General features: G+C 43.2%; 1 protein-coding gene across 1 annotated transcript in view; it reads right to left on the minus strand.

Annotated features, from left to right (window-relative positions):
- The window catches only part of LAMA2 (laminin subunit alpha 2), a 609,129-nt gene that overhangs the window by 228,626 nt on the left and 362,285 nt on the right, over window positions 1-18,218 (minus strand). The window contains exons 16-18 of the mRNA XM_089530405.1: window positions 16,309-16,422; window positions 9,932-10,059; window positions 761-847 (exon numbers count right to left, since the gene is read on the minus strand). Of these exons, the coding sequence (XP_089386531.1) occupies window positions 761-847; window positions 9,932-10,059; window positions 16,309-16,422 (329 nt within the window). The remainder of the gene's footprint in view (window positions 1-760; window positions 848-9,931; window positions 10,060-16,308; window positions 16,423-18,218) is intronic.

The following is an 18,218-nucleotide window of genomic DNA, read 5'->3' on the forward strand; positions in this document are numbered from 1 at the left end:
TGAAGAAATGCATTTTGAGGAAATATACTTTAAAAAAAATTAAAAATGATTTTACAGAAAAAAATGATCCTATGATATCAAATTTTACTTCTGTTTCTGCTCAAAGAGAGAGGAAGAATTTGAGGGACCTCCTCCAACCACTGTTTTGAAATATTTGTAACACTTTGACACTACTGTAGTTTCACAAGCCAAGTAAGTAACTTCACAGGAGACTAATGAACAGCCAAGTTTTAAAGTATGAAATTTTAAAACAATTAAGACAAATAAATGTAGCTTCCCAATTGTATTATCTGGCTCAGTGCAAAGAAAATGAAATGGCAATTCAAATAATAATTGATTAAATGCATTCTCAGTGTTCAGGGCAAATATGGAAGATACAGAAATATAATTAACACGAACAGGTGCACAAAAAGTCCAGCAACAAAACATCCTATCAAGTAATATTATTTTCATGAGAAATACTTTGATGTTTTAACTTAATACTTAGATGCAAAATTAAATAAAAACAATTTTGTTGGCTATATGAAGCAGCTATATAAATTTGGAAGAGATCTTGAAATTTCTTATTAAAAGAGAAACCGTCAATGGTGAAGAATGTAATTGCTTCACCCATTTGACTATGGGGCAGACAACTGGAATATGGGTGTTTATAACAAACATGATCACTTTAATACACAAAGTGGAAGAAGCCTTTAAAACTAACCATTTAACAAAGTACTGTCAGATGAAGGATATAAAATCCTACATGATGCCTGCTTACCTCTCACAGCGTGAGCCGACATAGCCAGGGGGGCACTCATCACATATTAGTCCATGACTTCGGTCCAAATGACAAGTGGGGCTAAAACTTTGTTGTTGATGTAGCGCAAGAAGAGGGATACAGAGAAAACATAGAAAGAAATTCATTAGCAGCATAGTTGCTATCCTTCTTCAGAGCACGCTGCTTTCAAAACAGAAGTTTGGTCTCACACATGAGGCTTAGGGTTGGCTCCAGCCGGTAGGGTTTGGAATGACTCTGCTATTTCTGCCGACACTGGATATAGCTCAAGCGGGTGGCAGCATCCAAATGACATGTTGTTATGGGACTTTAGTCTATCAATGAGACGCTACACCATTTAAAAAGCAGGAATGCACAGCTGTTTGTCTGAGTCCCTGAGGGCCTGGCAACATATTCTATCCCAGACTGCAGTCCCCAGTTAAATCTCACTGAAGCTGAAGTACAATGGATTGGAAAGCCCAGTAAACTCAGATTGCTTGGAGGGTGAAATAATACAACTAACTGCTGCATTAAACAAAGATGTTGGAGGGAGGAGAGATTTCCAGTATCATGCTATTTTCAGAATCTGCCAAATCTTTCTCTAAGGATATACATAGATCAATGAATGAAGATACCTGGGACTTTTTGTTAAGAGTCATCATTATGCTTTTGCTGATAGTGTCATCAATATGCTTTTTTTTGGGAGGGGGGCAATCCATCAGTGGGATGGCGTGACTGATGATTTTTGGTGGTTCACTCCCCTTCCAACTTCCTATCTTGTCCTATATGTTTGCCAGCCAGATTGGTGGAAGGGAGAGAACTTTGGTGGGAGGAGGGTTATTGAAAACCATCACCCAACTCTTTCTGCTAATGGTTGCTTTCTGTCATTTGAGGGATACCATCTGGATACTATCCATAATAATGCAGTATGCACAATCAAGAGTGACAATACTCATAGACATTCCCCATTCTTTCTGGATACGTTTATTACTAAAGGCCAGGATTTTAAATGACTTTAAAGAACCATAAGGTGGTAGCTATCTGGATTATTTAAATTGCAGTATGAAGTATAATTACATGAACAGTTCTTTGCAACTTAATCACATACATGTTTCCTGAAAAGCACCTGAACAGAGCTTTACAACTTAATCACATGCATGTCTCCTGAAAAGCAGGTTCTACTTAGCTCAATGGGATTTGCTTCCAGGTACTAGACTGCGGTTGGTACTGGAACATCAGTTATTCAAATTGTCGTTGCAATAACAACTGACTATCTTCAATCATTCTGCCTACCCTGAGGTTTCAAACCAGTTATATCCATAAGAGACTGAGCTTTATTTCATGTTTCTTTCTATTTTTAAGCAAATATGATAGCAATAACACAGTTGCATCTCTTACAACACAGTCATTTGCATGTTTACAATCCCCTCTGACAGTGTTTTACCCTAACTGTGTACTTCTGCCTTCTAGCATTTTATTTCCTCTGTTTTTCTCCCTCTGGTATCTGATTGACACATAGTAATGAGGTAATCTGCTGGCACACTGAAAGATACAAGCAGTTTGAAACAACAGGATATCTGCCACTCTACTATTTTAAAGAGATCAGTCTTCAATTATTCTTCCTTTTATTTCACTTAGAGATTTGTTTGCACTACAGTACCATTCAATTTGCCAAACAACCCAGCAGTAGACCTGAAGCCTTAGGACAAAGCTTGCTTTAACGTGAGTGAAATTGTGAAATAATATAAGTAAGCAATGATAACTGTCATTCTTCCATTAGTGATGAACCTTTGCAGGTTTGTAATGAGATCAGTTTGAGAGTCCTGACATGTCCTATGAATTTGCAAGAAAGAAACGCTTCTGAAAATCAAACAATAAATAAATATATTTTTATAAAAAATCACGATTGGCATTCACTATCAGTTATGTACAGTCATCCCTCCATATTTGCAGCTTTGATATTTGCTGATTTGATTATTCATGGATTTCATTAATATGTTCTCTCTAGGACTGTCTAGGTCTTCCACTGCAACTCTGTGGTCAACTTTAACTAAAAGTTACACTGAAAAAAGCGGCTGCCCAAATCCCCCAGGCTGGCCACTTTGCCGGTGGGGGCCCGGTGACGCGGGGGCCTTGGCGCACCCCAGCATGCCTTGCTGGGGCGCGCTGGCTCCTGATTGGCTGGCCGGGGGGAAGGGGAGGGACTTCTGCCTCCCACGCGGTCGCTCTGGGAGGTGGAGGCCCCTCTCTATGGTTGCCCCAGTCCTCCAAGGCAGCCGATTGGCCAGCTACTCTTGGGGGTGGGCCGACTCCCCTCCTGGCCCCCACCGTCCAGGCTGGCCTATTTAAGACCATGTGGCGCTCTCTCCGGCAACATTTGCAGCTCAGCTCTGCTGTGGAGCAGAGCTGATTCCTCCAGGAAGGCGAGCATAGGGGACTCCTCCCCCTCCCTGTTTCAGGCCGAGGGTCTTCGGCCTTGGCAGGAGCCAGGCGAGTGCGCTTGCTGCCTCCCCACCTCCACGGCTTCTAGCAGCGGGCTGCGGCCGCCATTTTCTCAGAGGGGCTCCCTGGGCTACAAAGGACCAACATGTAAGATTTTGGAGGACAGCCCTTCCTTCCAATTTTTTGTGGGGCTTCCCCCTCCCTCTTTGGTGCTTCCTCCTCCATTTCACTGCCTGCCCTGCGGGGAGGCTTTTCTGGAACTTTATTTTGCCTTCCATTTGCTGGCTTTCCCAGGAGGGAGGACAATATTTATGGTCACACTCTCTCAGCCTAATTTACCCATAGTTGTTTTGATTTCATGTTGAAAGACAATTAGCTGGCTCAAGTCCATGGCTGCCTAGTGGCACACTCTCTCAGCCTCCTTCAATTTTGAGGTTCACGCTGTTGACAATTGCTAATTTTGGATGCCTGTTGCACCATGCCTAACAAATCGGTGTGCTCTAAGGCATCCTCTGCATCAGCATTTGGTGGCCAAGCTGGATGTTCGGGGAGAACACATATGGTGCCTGCCCCAGAATCTACCTCCACTGCCTCTCCTGGAAACACTCCCCTCCGAAGTGCTATGGATATTGCTGCATCCAGATCTTCACGTGCCAGGCCATCATCAGTGGTGCCTCTGTTATCTGAATCTGCGACTAAAGGACTGTCTCACTCCATTGCTGAGCTGATTGTGAAAGCAACATCACCCAGCCACCTGCATTCTCAAGAGCTTGCTTCACTTTCACCATCTGCCAGTTCTTCAGCTCCTACCTCCAACCAACCACTTCCATCGGCTCATGACAAGAATCAAGCAGCAGCATGGCCTTCGTTAGTCTTGTCGTCCTCCAGCTCCAGTGACTCGTCTTCATCGTCGTCCTCCAGTTCGGACGATGATGCAATCGTCAGCACAGGAGTGACCAACAGACGGAGGCGACGCAAGAAGAAGCGCAAGGCAAAGAAAAAAACATAGACGGAATCGTTCCTCCCAGCTTGCTCAACACGTTCAAGATGCTGGCAGCGCAAACTTACCTACTGGCAGGGATCGGTTTTGGGTTGAACATGCCATGGCCCCAGGCTTGCCACGTTGGGCCATCAAGCGACACACCTGGCGACCTGGTCTTCAGGGGGTTTGGGTCGACCAGCAAGTGGAAAGCTTGCCAGTTTGTGCACCTGGCGAGTGTCCTGGCTCTCATCTCCCTCATAAGACTAGAAAGCTTATTCTGAGGGGTTGCTTTGTTGATGTTTTTGGTTTGGTTCCTCCTTCAGGTTATGATGCCTTAGCAGTCACCTCCTCCTAGGGAAAAAAGAAAGGTCCCCCTGCTCTTCCAGTCAACCGTACTTTGGATAATTGGCTGGAGGATTTCACCATTTTCAGGGCTGTCATTGCTATGGCTTTCCCTGAGAGGGCTTGGCAGCTAGACAGCCATTTGCTACATGTCCTGAGGGCCAGAGAATTCGCAGGTGATTCAGCGGCTATCATTTATGATACTGTGTTTCGGCAGCATGCATCTCAGAACTCCAAGGAGCGTTGGGATCAACTCCACTCTGAAATCTGGCTCTTGGAAGTCGGCACCCAGGCTGTGCCTAAAGCCCTTTTCCCTAGCTCTGACCCTTCTGACCTAATGGACATTGTTTGCCAGGATTTCAATGTTTGAAAGTGTTCCCACAACCAGTGCAGGTTTGACCACATATGTGTATTGTGCAGGGGGCCCCACGCCAGGCTGTTTTGCCCCCTGTCCCTTCCTCTTCTCCTATCTCCAGGGTCGGACGCCCCGCCCTTCCTCCCAATGCGGGAGCTGGTCGTGCTTCCTACTAGCCATTGCCTTGGAGGCTTTGGCTAGGCCTGGCCTTTTGGCATTGCCATAATTTTATGGTCAAGTTTTAGCTGTTAGTTTCAGTTTGAGGATAACTGTCTCCAGTTCTCCTTGTCCCTGGTCCACTGCCTTCCCCAGCAGTTGTGCATCTCGTCCCCCCTCCCCCCTTGATGGGCAGTTTGGGGAGCATCTTGCTGTTCAGGTGCGCTATTGTTTTAGCTTGCGATTGCTGTTCAGCTAGCACAATCTTTTGATACGCTGGCATTTCTGTTTCGGAATATCTCCTTCTGCAGATTTACTGGCCTGGCCGGTCAGGCAGCGTTCTCTTGTGCATATGTTGCTGCGTTGTGTGCGTGGATAAGGTTGGCGGTAGGCGTTCCTGTGTAACGGCCTTTTGTGGCGTTAGCAGAGGTTCTGGATCTGGTAGGCATGGTCTATAAGGTTGCGTGGCACTGTATCAGGAGTCCCTATGGGACACGGGGGCGATGAGGGCATGTGTTGTAGCCATTGTGGGGGCCATAACGTCACACCACTTCCTGGTGACTAGGGGCTTGATTTCATATGCAATCAGCAGGTTGCATGGTTCCGAGAGGGCGTTAGATTAGCCCCTAGCTTATCTCGATGCCTTGCTCTATATGACATGCCATTATCTTACAACAGGGGGTTGTACGATGATCCAGACCTCATGCTTTTTGGCCAACCCTACCTTTGGTTGCTGGTTTTGCGTAAATAAAGTTGTGGCCTTTCCTCCACTTGTGGCTTCTGTTATTATTGTGGCGCCGCCCTCACTGGCAAAAAGCGGTTGCCTGAATCCCCCGGGCTGGCCGCTTTGCCGGTGGGGGCCCGGCAACGTGGGGGCCTTGGCGCGCCCCAGAATGCCTTGCTGGGGTGCGCTGGCTCCCAATTGGCTGGCTGGGGGGGAAGGGGAGGGACTTCCGCCTCCCGTGCGGTCGCTCTGGGAGGCGGAGGCCCCTCTCTATGGTCGCCCCAGTCCTCCAAGGCAGCCGATTGGCCGGCTGCTCTTGGGGGTCGGGCGACTCCCCTCCTGACCCCCACCATCCAGGCTGGCCTATTTAAGGCGACGTGGTGCTCTCTCCGGCACCATTTGCAGCTCAGCTCTCCCACCTGCCCTCCCTAGGGTGCTTGGTTTTTGCCACAACTTTGGTGCGGCAGCAGAGGTTCTGGATCTGGTAGGCATGGTCTACTCTATAAGGTTGTGTAGCACTGGATCGGGAGTCCCTATGGGACACGGGAGCCATTGCGGGGGCCATAACACCACACCACTTCCCGGTGACTAGGGGCTTGATTTCATATGCAATCAGCAGGTTGCATGGTTCCGAGAGGGCATTAGATTAGCCCCTAGCTCATCCTGATGCCTTGCTCTATATGACATGCCATTATCTTACAACGGCGAGTTGTACGATGATTCAGATCTCATGCTTTTGGCCAACCCAACCTTTGGTTGCTGGTTTGCGTAAATAAAGCTGTGGCCTTTCCTCCACTTGTGGCTTCTGTTATTATTGTGGCGCCGCCCTCACTGGCAAGACCATTTGTAGCTACTGAAGTGCCATTCTATGGTCAGTGTATGTTGGACATTGACCACAGAGTTGCACTGGAGGACATAGAGATTTCTAGAGAGGTGTCCTCTCAAGTAAAAACAGTGTTTTTGTTATTTGCGTTTTTTCCATATTCACGGGGGTCTTGTTCCCCTAACCCTAGTGAATATGGAGGGACAACTGTATATATAACCTACTGTTCCACATGTGTAACTGCTCCACATTCTTGATCCTTATGCAGTTATGACCATGGCACTATTGATACAATTGTAACTGCCCTCCTGAATCTATGTACCAATCACACCAAGGGAAGGAGGTCCATTCTGCTGGCAATTGGGGCATGGTTGGATGACATTTCCATCCTCTTTCCATCAGCAAGTGAAGCTGCATCAGTCAGAAACAGCCCCCCTCCCTCCTGCAATTCTTTATTGCAGCTTTGCATGCTGGTAGGAAGGGGTTGGAAACAATCCACTCACAGCCTGATCATCAGAAGAATGGACCTGCTTCTCCCAGTGCAGTTGATGCTCAGTAAAGTAGGTTGTGTGTGTGTTGGGGGGGCAGGAAATGTTACTTAGGCCCTGTGCACACAGGCCCTTTAGCACGTCCTGGCAACGTGCTAGGGTTGCCTCGGGGCGCTGTTTCCAGACGCCCCACAATCCTAGGATGTCACCAGGATGTCACAGCTGTGTGATGCCGTATACACGGTGCGCACAGCTGTGACGTCACTGCCGTGCGCCTTCCACACAGGAGTGCATGGCAGTAATGTGTTCGCGCTGCCGCAGGCAGTTTCTGGCGACGCTAAAAGGAGCTGCTTTTTAGCGATCTTTTGTTTCTACATAGCTGCACCACGCAATTTGGTTGCTGCAGTGTGGTTACGTGTGTACCCCGCCATAGTTAGGCATATGTAACAAAGTAGGTAATGTAGAACTCCAACCCATATTTCTTTGTTCACATTTCTACAAAATACACAGTGTGTAGATGCTATCTTTTAGCTTTCCCCCCACAATGAATTCAAGAGAACTTGACTACCAGGAGAATCCAAGATGTGTTCAATCAGAAATAAGGCCCACTCATCCCAATGTGAATCATTTGTGCATGAAGGTCAAGAAGACTGCAATCCTGCATGGTAAACCAAGTGGATCCATCTAACCCAGAGAGGGAGAAAGTGTTGCCTTCAAGCTCCTAAGGGCAAAATGGATGGATTTACAGTCAAAAAATTGCTTCCAAATGTGGCAGTTTTTGTGTTTTCCTGCCAATGTTGGCATTAATCAAGCCTTGAAAGTGAAGGACATTTTACAAATTGGGCACAACCACAGAGATATGGTGAGGAACTATACCTTTCGAGCAGAGAAATCTAAATATCTGTGCCTATCCTAGGAGTCCATGGGATATTGCCATGGCAATTAGTGGAATCATAGTGTGAAAAGACCCTAGTAGTTACCTAGTGGTTCTTCTTGTAAGTAGTCTTCCTATCAGGAAATGAAATTTGATTATTTGAGAGATATCTACTTTTTCATGTAAATCTCTACTGTGTTGCATCTGTTAAAGGATGTGGTACAAAGAAGAGCAGAACTTTTATTACTCTGTCCTGAACTGTTTCTATCTGTGTTTCTATATGTGTCCAGAAGAGGGCAGCCAAAATGGTGGCAGGTCTGGAAACCATGCCCTTTGAGGAGCAACTTAGGGAGCTGGGTATGTTTAGCCTGGAGAAGAGAAGGTTAAGATGGGATATGATAGCCCAGTTCAAATATTTGAAGGGATATCAATCCCAGGGCTCCAAGGTTGACTCATTCTTGCTAAAATAAGTACTCAGCTTGTTAGGGGCAATTAGCTTACATGTAGTAAATCGCTTAGAGACTACTTAGTTCAGTATGAAGCGGTCTAAAAATGCAAATGCTATGCTATTGCTATGTCATATTGAGGATGGAGCAAGCTTGTTTTCTGCAGCTCCTGAGAATATGACCCAAAGCCATGAATTCAAACTACAGGAAAAGAGATTCCATCTCAACATTAGGAAGAATTTCCTGAAGGTAAGAGCTGTTTGACAGTGGAACACGCTCCCCCGGACTGTGGTGGAGTTCCCATCTTTGGTAGTTTTAAGCACAGGCCGGATGGCCATCTGTCAGGAGTGCTTTGATTCCTGCATGGCAAGGGTTGGACTGGATAGCCCTTGTGGTCTCTTCCAACTCTATGACTCTATGGCCCGTTACAGACGGGCTCTTGAGGCATCCCCATCATGTGCTAGGGGTTGGCCGGGGACCTAGCGTCCACACCGGCCTCACCTCTAACACGTGATGGGGGCGGAATAATGGCGGCGCCCTATACACACAGGCGCTGCCATTATTACGTGTCGGACGCATAGCGTCCGCACGTCACCTGGCGCTTATGACATTGTGAGTGTGCCATTGGTGCCTCGTGGTATCATAACCGCGCCGCGGGAAGAAGCGCCATTTTGGGGCTTCTTTTTTGCTCCGCGCGGGAGCTGCGCGGTTTGGCTGCTGCGACTCCCTCGCGGAGCAACCATCAGTGTTGGCAGACCACCGCTTTTAGGCGGTCTGTAACACGCCTATGTTTAACATACTGGATTCTATGATTCTATCTTCCTAGTACGCCTAAAAAACCCTCTCTAGGGCCTTTTGGGAGAAGATCCCAGAGGTGAGCCCCTCTCTGACCCAGGAAGCCTCCTAACCATCCATCAAGAAGCCAAGCCCTTCCTCCAGTCCATCTGCCTTGGTCCAGGCCTCGGAGGTGGAGAAGATCTGCTGGACCTGATCCTATTCCCCACCACCACTCCCTTCTCCTTTTGTGTCGTGTCTTTTAGATTGTAAGCCTGAGGGCAGGGAACTGTCTGACTAAAAAATTTATGTACAGCGCTGTGTAAACTTACAGCGCTTTATAAATAAAGGTTAATAATAATAAAGATTGCCACCTCTTCATCAGAAAGGCCACAATAGAGGGCAGGGGCAATCTGGCTTCCAGAAATAAGATGTTCCCTGCTAGCCATCTCCACCTAAGGTAGAGGCTGTATGAAAACAGTCCTTGTCAAAGTATCAGGCTGTCAAAAGTATCCCTCAGTCCAGGCTGCCAAAGGTTCCTTCTGTTTCTTTATTTGTCTAGTTAACATGGGGGCAAATAGAAGCTAATGGGCACTTGGTTTGTGTTGGTATTCATTTCTATGTCTTGAGACCAGGCAAGATAATAACAGAATTGTACATGGTTGTTGTGTTAGTCAATCTATTGTTTTCCCAAAAGATGCTCCCAATAACTGATACAGGCATGCTTCCAGGGAGACTTCAGCATTACCAAGTGAATTTGCAACTTACTTGTTTGAAGGTATACTCAGTGGGCAAGCACACAGCTGGCAGTCATCAGGCTTCCCTTTAGTAGCATCTCCATAGAAACCAGGAAGACATTTATCACAATATAGTCCACCTGTGTTGTGCTTGCAGTCCTAGGTAGGAAAAGACACAAAACCAGTCTTTCAGAATGTCATACAACCATTGCTGATAAATGTAACCGTAACAGATGTTGTTCACCATGCTTCTCTCTGCACTTCTTTTCAAGGACTTCAGATAACATACCTACTTAGTATACTTAAGTCTTTTTCTAGGCTTTCAACACTCTTATGAGTGCATTAGACTGAGAGACCTAAATGAATTTGGAAAGCAAACTGACAACATGGATGTAGGCACAAAAATAATAGTCATGTGAACTGTATTTTGGACATCTCTCTCTCTTTCCAGTTGCAGATATAAACTCTGCCAATATCTTTTGAAATATGCATTTAAATCTTTTTCCATATAAGCATTCAAGATTCAGATAGGCTACTCAATCATAAGCAAACATCTGAAGGCTTTTTGTTATGACTCCTCCCAAAGTTATCCAGTGATCATATATGAACAAATATGCCCTGCTGATAAAAACCTTGACTTAATTTTTTTTCAAATATCAAAATGTCCATGTTACCAGTCTGACTGTGGCTGCATTCAAATATAATGATAAATAATGCTTAATTATTACAAGAATGAGCTTCCATGAATTTCAGACATGCATGCTCATTTTCCCTCCTCTTCTACCATGCCTTTCAGGAAGAAATTAGAAGCTTTCATGTCTGATTTTGATTAATTGCAGTCATTGTTTAATCTTAACTCAGAGAAACTGGTTAGTCTGAACTGATTGAAACAAAGAAAAATAAGACCTTGGTTTTTATTAAGCTGGCCATTCTCAGTAAATGATATTTAAGAGTAACCACAGTTTAGGGTTTTAATGTAATGTTAAACTGTGGTCAATATGATTTCCTTGTGGCTTCATTTGATAGGGAATGCAGTAATTACAATACCACTAAATTTGCATAGGTGAATTTACACATTTCATGATTGTGCAGTATAGAGTACCCAAGTGCTCTATAAGAAACTGGGTTTCCATGAATAAAGTATATGTTTATTTATTTATGTAGAATTCAAAGACATAGCTGCGTTAGTCTGGAAAATCAGTATGCAATGAGATCTTGTATCACCTTTTAGACAGAAAGAAAGAAGTTGGTAGCATGAGCTTTTGTAGCCTTGAACCTACTTCCTGAAATGCATATTGCCCTCCCCACTCCTTCCCTGCCCGAGCAAATCCCTCCTCTTTTTTTGTTCTGCAATAACTATACTGTACCATGATGCATAGAGAACCAGCACAGTGTAGTGATATGGGTGTTGGATTAAGACTGATGAACAGTGGTCAAATACTCACTTGGCCATGGAAACCCATTGGGTGACCTTGGGAAAGTCACACTCTCTCAGCCTCAGAGGTAGGCAAAGACAAATCTTCTCTGAACAAATCTTACAAAGAAAAACCCATGATAGTTTTGCCTTAGGGTCACCATAAATTGGAGATTATTTGAGAGCACACAACAACAACAGCAACAACCAGGATGCCATATCATAGCTTGCTCTCAGTATGTGCTTTCAGTTCTTCACTAGATGTTACTATGCTTAGCAGAAACAAGTGATGCAAATGGCATTCTGAACATTTAATTTCTTGTGCAGATTCTATTGCTTTGCTATCGCAGACAACTATGCCAAATATCTATTTTTCTGTTCATCTGAATGAATGAATGAATGAATCTATTTGGTTTACTTTCTATTGAGCTTTGTAAATAAAAAAGAAATAAATCTATAGATGAATGGAATGAAAAACTAAGAGGCTGAATGTTTATCAAGCTACACATCCAAGTTCACATGTCTTATCAGCACCACATGACCCTTATAGAACAGGCATTTTGATGTGCCTCCACTAGCCAACATCCAGTGTCAATTCTTGCTATATTATGTTTCTGTTTGTTTGTTTAACTATATTTTCTGTAAAGAAAAGAAGAAATCCTAATGAATATGTTGCAGTTGTTGAGAATACCAAGGATATAGATGGGAAATAAAGATGCAAGTTTCACAGGTCTTAATGGTAACTATGGTTACATTTTTTTCCAGATGGCATAGCAATAACAAAATAATGTTATCATTCATAGGAAAGAAGGAAGAAAAGGACACATGCCATCATGACAGGCAAAGAGTAAGAGGTATAAAAAGGGGCACACATTTCTGTTATGCACTACCAATTGCTGCATTAAACTTGTGCATGACCTCTGAACTGACACTCAATACTGTGACGTGATTCGTCAGAACTCTCTTAGAACTTGCATGCAATGTTAATATGGTGAAATATCTTCGCAAAGTCTACATTTCATAGATCTGTTAACACCAAAGCAGTTATTGTGAATATCACAATGGAAATATGAATGCATTATGCATCACCTTCCATGGGTGTGGTAGGGATCAAAGGTTTCTGTGGGTGATTTCTAGATGTGTGCTAGAGAAGGGTTAAAAAAACAGACTGAGACTACAGCTGTTGATCTAAGCTCTTATTAAGAGTCAAAGAAACATATTTCAGTTTCTTTTCAAGTATATTTCAAAGCTGAGGAAGAGTCAAAAGAAGTAACATATCAGTAAATTAGCTGCCTAAATTGTCTGTTGTATTACTGAAAAAAACACCATGAATAGTAATGAGAAGGCCAAAAGGCTCAATACATCTCAACAGAAAAAAAAATCCCTTTGATGTGAAGCATGCCTCTTTTTTTCAGCACTCAAACTTCTCTCTCTCTTTCTCTTTTTCACTTCAAAAGGCTTATGATCCAAATTGAATTGCAGCATTTAAGAGCCTGCATGGGTGCCGACCAATCCTCCTTCACTTACAGAGAACAAAAAAAATCCCGGAATAGATTTTTCAAGACTTAGTTTGTGTGCACTTTCTCTCTACAAGATGATACAGTGCATGGGTGGATGCTGCAATGAAGAGAAAGCACAGGATAAATGCAGATAGATTATGAAGATACTATATGTTATTGTTTAAAAGGTTATATTTTCTACCTAGTCTTCTCAATAGTGTAGTTTATCTGCCAGATAACGTTACTACAGATAATACTAGAGCTCTATAATCAGAACTATCAATGCACTGGCTACAGCAAATTTTGCCAAGATTGATTTCTTCCAAATATTTCTGCTTCTTCATTTCTACCTGGCAAAAGAAGATGGAGTTTGGAAACAGGGCTGAGTGCTTCAGGTATGACCCACTTCATCTCAGTTCCAGTCCAAGCATCACTTTGGAAATCCAAGGCTTTGTATGTATCTCTATTGATATATCTGTATACAGCAAACTGAATAATCAACTATAACTTTTCTACTTTTGGATGGAAGTGGATGAAGTCTTCAAGCACAGGAGCATTCTACAGGTGCCACATTTCAGACACATAAAGGGACTTGTCTGCCAGCAAGGGAAAGCTAATGTGGTGTAATGGTCTGAGTGTCAGACTATGGCTCCAGGAGATCAGAGCTTGAATCCCTAACCTTGGCAATGAAATCTCACTGGGTGACTTTGGGCAAGTCACACCCTCTCAGACTCACAAGAAGGCCTCTGAACAGATCTTGCAAAAAACAAAAACAAAACCTTGTGATAGATTTGCCATGTGTGCCTGGACGTACCTTCAAGTCACTTGTTGACTTATGCAACCCATGAATTTCATAGGGTTTTCTTAGTCAAGGTTTTCCTTAGGATTCTCATAGTTTGGAAATTACCTGAATGCACACAACAACAGCAACAAGTGCAAGTAAATTTTGAAATACTTTCCTTAAAAACTGAAGCCTTCCAGTAGATTTATGTCACATATGTGGAAGATTTGTAAGGCTGTACAGCCTTATAGGATAAATTAATCCTGATGATCTCAAATGTGTCTCTGTTCAACCTTGGTCCAAAACACACTGCAGACATAATCCAATCTGACACCACTTTAACTGCCTTGACTCAGTGCTAGGGAATCCTGGGAATTGTAGTTTTGTGAGACATTTAGCTTTCTCTGTCATAGAGTTCTGATGCCACAATAAACTACAATTCCCAGGATTGCCTAGCATTGAGCCAGGGCAGTTAAAGTGGTCACAGACTGGATTATTTCTGCAGTGTGTTTTGGATCCTAGTTTTGACCAATATTAGCTCAACTGGGGCTAATGTGGGAAATGATCCTAAATGACTTTCTCAGAATAAGAAGCTGGCTTTCATTTGCAATTGTAGGATGATAACAGACAATTAGTGAAAGCCAAATTATTTTAACAAGGAAAGTGTCTCTTGAATTCCATGCAGTCATTCACTACTACAACAGCAAAACAATTGTTGACTTGGGGTCTGAAGTGTCAAGAAATGCAACATGGGATATGCAGTTATAGAAATAAAATATGTATGTGAGAAGCAAAATGACTAAGCATGTATAGACAGAGAAATCACACAGGTGTAAAAGGTGATCTAATTTGGAAGTCTTGGGAGCCAAGGACAAATTTTGGAATGAATATTGGCAACACCTAAGACTTGTTTCATGGACAAGATAATCAGATCATATTCATGGGTTGGACTTGAGTCTGGGGTGAACAAAGTCAACCAATCATGTGAATGTACACACCCAGTGGGTGGCACCTAACAATAGCTATAATAATTGCCAGTTTTGTTAATGTGATGCTGGTTGTTGTGGATTGTTGTGGTTGATTGGTAGAATTGTGGTAGGATAGTTGGGCATATTCTGAGAGCAAGAATTGTAACTGTATATAGTGTATAGTAGAATAAAATAGTACTTTTGTTTAAGACTACAAAGTCGTTTGGTGTCTTGAGTGAAATCAACAAGAGTCAGCAAATCCTGATGGTGTTGGAGCCATCAGAGGAAGAAGAGTGAGAAAGCCTGAAGAGGTTTGTCAGGGTCTTCAGCTTATTCTCAGAAACTCTGCTGCTTTGGAAAAAAGCAATAACCACTGGCCAAAACTGGTCAGCTCAGCTTCATTAACTTGGTGGTGAGTTACAGCCTGAGGTGAAGTGCAACAACTCCCATCATCCCTGACATGAAGTGCAGAGTTCCAAACTATCAGCCAGTTTTATTGTAGATATTACCTAATTTCATTAGACAGCACCAGAAAACTGAAATGATGAAAAGGCAATAATAGAGGTTCCTCAGATGAGGAAAAAGGGATCTGTTTCTGCCATTGGATTTTCTGTCTCAACACATTTAAATAAAGCAGATAGATTGTCAGATAGATATAGAATAATCAGCTATCATGACGCATGGTTTGCTTTTCCTAAGTACTATTTAAGAAGATAATTAATGTGCAAGTCATTTCAGGTATTAATTTATGAAAAGGCAATTTGAAAAATTCACCAATCCACCTATTTAAGTGATCTTGTTCAGGACTTCATAGCAATCAAACATCTTGTAGTGAAAAAAACGGGAATGCCAGTGATAATTTCAAATGCCAAAACTGCATTATAAAAGCCCAGAATTTTCATGTGGATTCTTTCCTGAAGCTTTTCCTTTGGAAGAAAAAGAAAAGAAGGGGCTGGGAGGAGCATTTACACACAAACACAATACAGAGTTGGCTTGAACTCTGCAGGGAATCTAGAGTATGATATCCAACTAAATTGGCAGTGGCTCAAATTGCATTTCTGCAAGACTAATGAAATGAGAAATGTTGTTTCAAGCTTCATGCTATGTCAGACAATATAAAACTAAAATGCCCTTGAGTTAATCAGAACAGTCTATTCAGCGTAATTCACCCATTTGAAAAAGCTACTGAGCAGGCTGGAAACAGTGGTGTGCTGGGCACGATTATTTTGGATAGCAAAGGCATTAAATTTCTGAATTGCTACAGTAAATATGTGCACTCTGTAATGCTACCCTTCCTCTAGCCAAAATAGTGTTACCCTCCCCACCCTGTCTTCCTTAAGAAATTTTTAAAAATTCCTGTTACGAGTTACTTTTTCTTAGACCGTCTATCATGTTGCCTTACAGTAGCACTCACGTTTACTGTTCTTCTATGTATATAGTAAAACCCACAATAAATATGAGGTAGAACATTCTGCATTATGAGGTTTACTAAAATATTTTCTTTGCTGCTTTCTGTAAGACCTATTGCTACCAGAATAACGTAAAGAAGTATTATTGTTTGCCCTTATTTGCAGCAGCTATTTTATCATGTTACTGTGAGATTCCTTAACTTCAGAAGCAGTTCAATATAAAGATCTCTCCTGTCAAATCATTGCTTCTCTCCTTAAGTACTCATGGTCCCCAAGGTAGTTAATTCAATTGCATTGGTATATCAAGCTGATCTCAGTGCTGTCAGTCAACACTTACCAGGCATTCTCCAGTGATATCATCACAGGACTCCGCATGACCAAAGCATGTGCATGGCCTACAGATTCCACCAATGATGGTGCCATTAACTCGTCTATATCTTGACTGACAAGACTGTAGAAGAAAAATATATTCACACAATGAATGAAGGGAGAAGTCATAGTAATGAAGGAGTCAACCTGAGAAGGAATTTGGTAAGGCAACATTTCTCAACTTTTCCAAATTCTGACTTCTGCCCACCTCACAGTGTACCCAGCACCACCGTGTGCCACAGTAGAACATGCCACATTCAAGCCATTTCTATGTGACAAGATGTGTGACAGGACATTAATTTAATACCATCAATAGAATGGGGAACAAGACATTACATCTCAAAACCATTCTTGAATCCACTGGGAAACACCATGGGAGAATAAAATACAGCATTTCTTCCCCATACTTAGAAAAGTTATCCCTGCCCCTACAAGTCCAATTTGGTTTAATCGGGATGTTTTGCAAGAGTACTCCACCTAGGACTTGACTTGTGTGTATAAGAAGCCCCCATCTCCCTGGAACTTTTTACACATTTCTTCCACATCTCCTCTGCCCCCTGTGAGGAACCACTGTGAATAAGTATGAAGAATGAAGTACTAGAACACTTCAGGCATGCATGTCTTTCTGGCATAAGTTCTATGCACTAACCTTAACCAAATAGGCAGGTGTAAGACTAAAGGAGACATTAGCTCGTTGTTTCTTCTGAAAAGGTAGGAGAGAAGCAAAGAAATGAAGAGTGGAAAGCATGGTATACCACAACTTATAAGCTGAAAAAAGTTAGAAGACACATTACATGAATGAAAGAAGAGAGAAAAGAGAGGATCTTTTCTTGACAATCTAATTCCTAAAATATTTTAATATCAATTTTTAATATCATTCTTTAAGTGTCTAAGGCGGGATACAAACCGCCGCTTTGCGGCGCTTCCCTGCCAGCGCCATTTGCTCCGCGCAGGAGCTGCAGCAGCCAAACCGCGCGGCTCCCGCGCGGAGCAAAAAAGAAGCTCCATTTCGGAGCTTCTTCTTGCGGTGCACTGATGACGTCGCGAAGCGCCGCTGGCGCATTCGCGACATCATAGGCGCCGCGACATGTCTGGACGCTATGCGTCCAGTACGTAAAGATGGCGGCGCCCATGTGGAAGGGGCGCCGCCATCTTGTATGTATTGTATATGTACTAGGGTTAGGGGGGTGCGGAAGCACCGCCCCTTCCTAACCCTAGTACGTATACAATACGTACTATATGGCGGTGTGTATCCCGCCTAAATAAAAGCAGAAGACAGACAGACAGGTAAGAAATAAAGTAAGTCTCTGATTCCCTTCATATACATAGACAGTAACACGAGAGTTGCTTCCTTAGCCAAAAGTCTATATTGCTAGCAGTTTGAACAAATATTGCATCTTTGTGAACCGACTGCATGCCAATTGCTTCAGTTTTTTCCACTGAAAAAACAATCAAACAGGAAAAGCTCTTGTGGTCAGCCATGGCTTTGTGACTTCAGTACTCAGATACATATCCAGCAGCATGAGATAGCACCATGGGAAAAAAGGCTATGTACACATGCCCTTGTATACATACAGATGAAGGGGATCTTTATTATTCTTTTGGTCTGTGAACAGATATATGCTGAGAAGTCCTAAATTATTCTTATGGGGATGCTCAGCCTAATTTGAGAGCTTCAAGCAGGAAGAGGAAGCCATGCCTCCCAGTGTTCATGCCCCTTCTTCAACTTCACAAGTTGGGGGAGAAGACCTAAAGGCGACTTCTACTTGTGCTCACTTGAATATGATTTGGTGCCATTTCAAGCCTTTACTCCAACATTTGGCTGTCAGAAGCTATGGGAGACATTGGAGGAAGGGTTTGCATTCATGTCCACATTTA

The sequence above is a fragment of the Sceloporus occidentalis genome, unplaced genomic scaffold, assembly GCF_023333645.1.
Source record: "Sceloporus occidentalis isolate IW3139 unplaced genomic scaffold, rSceOcc1.0.p SCAF_6, whole genome shotgun sequence".
Lineage (NCBI taxonomy): Eukaryota > Metazoa > Chordata > Lepidosauria > Squamata > Phrynosomatidae > Sceloporus > Sceloporus occidentalis.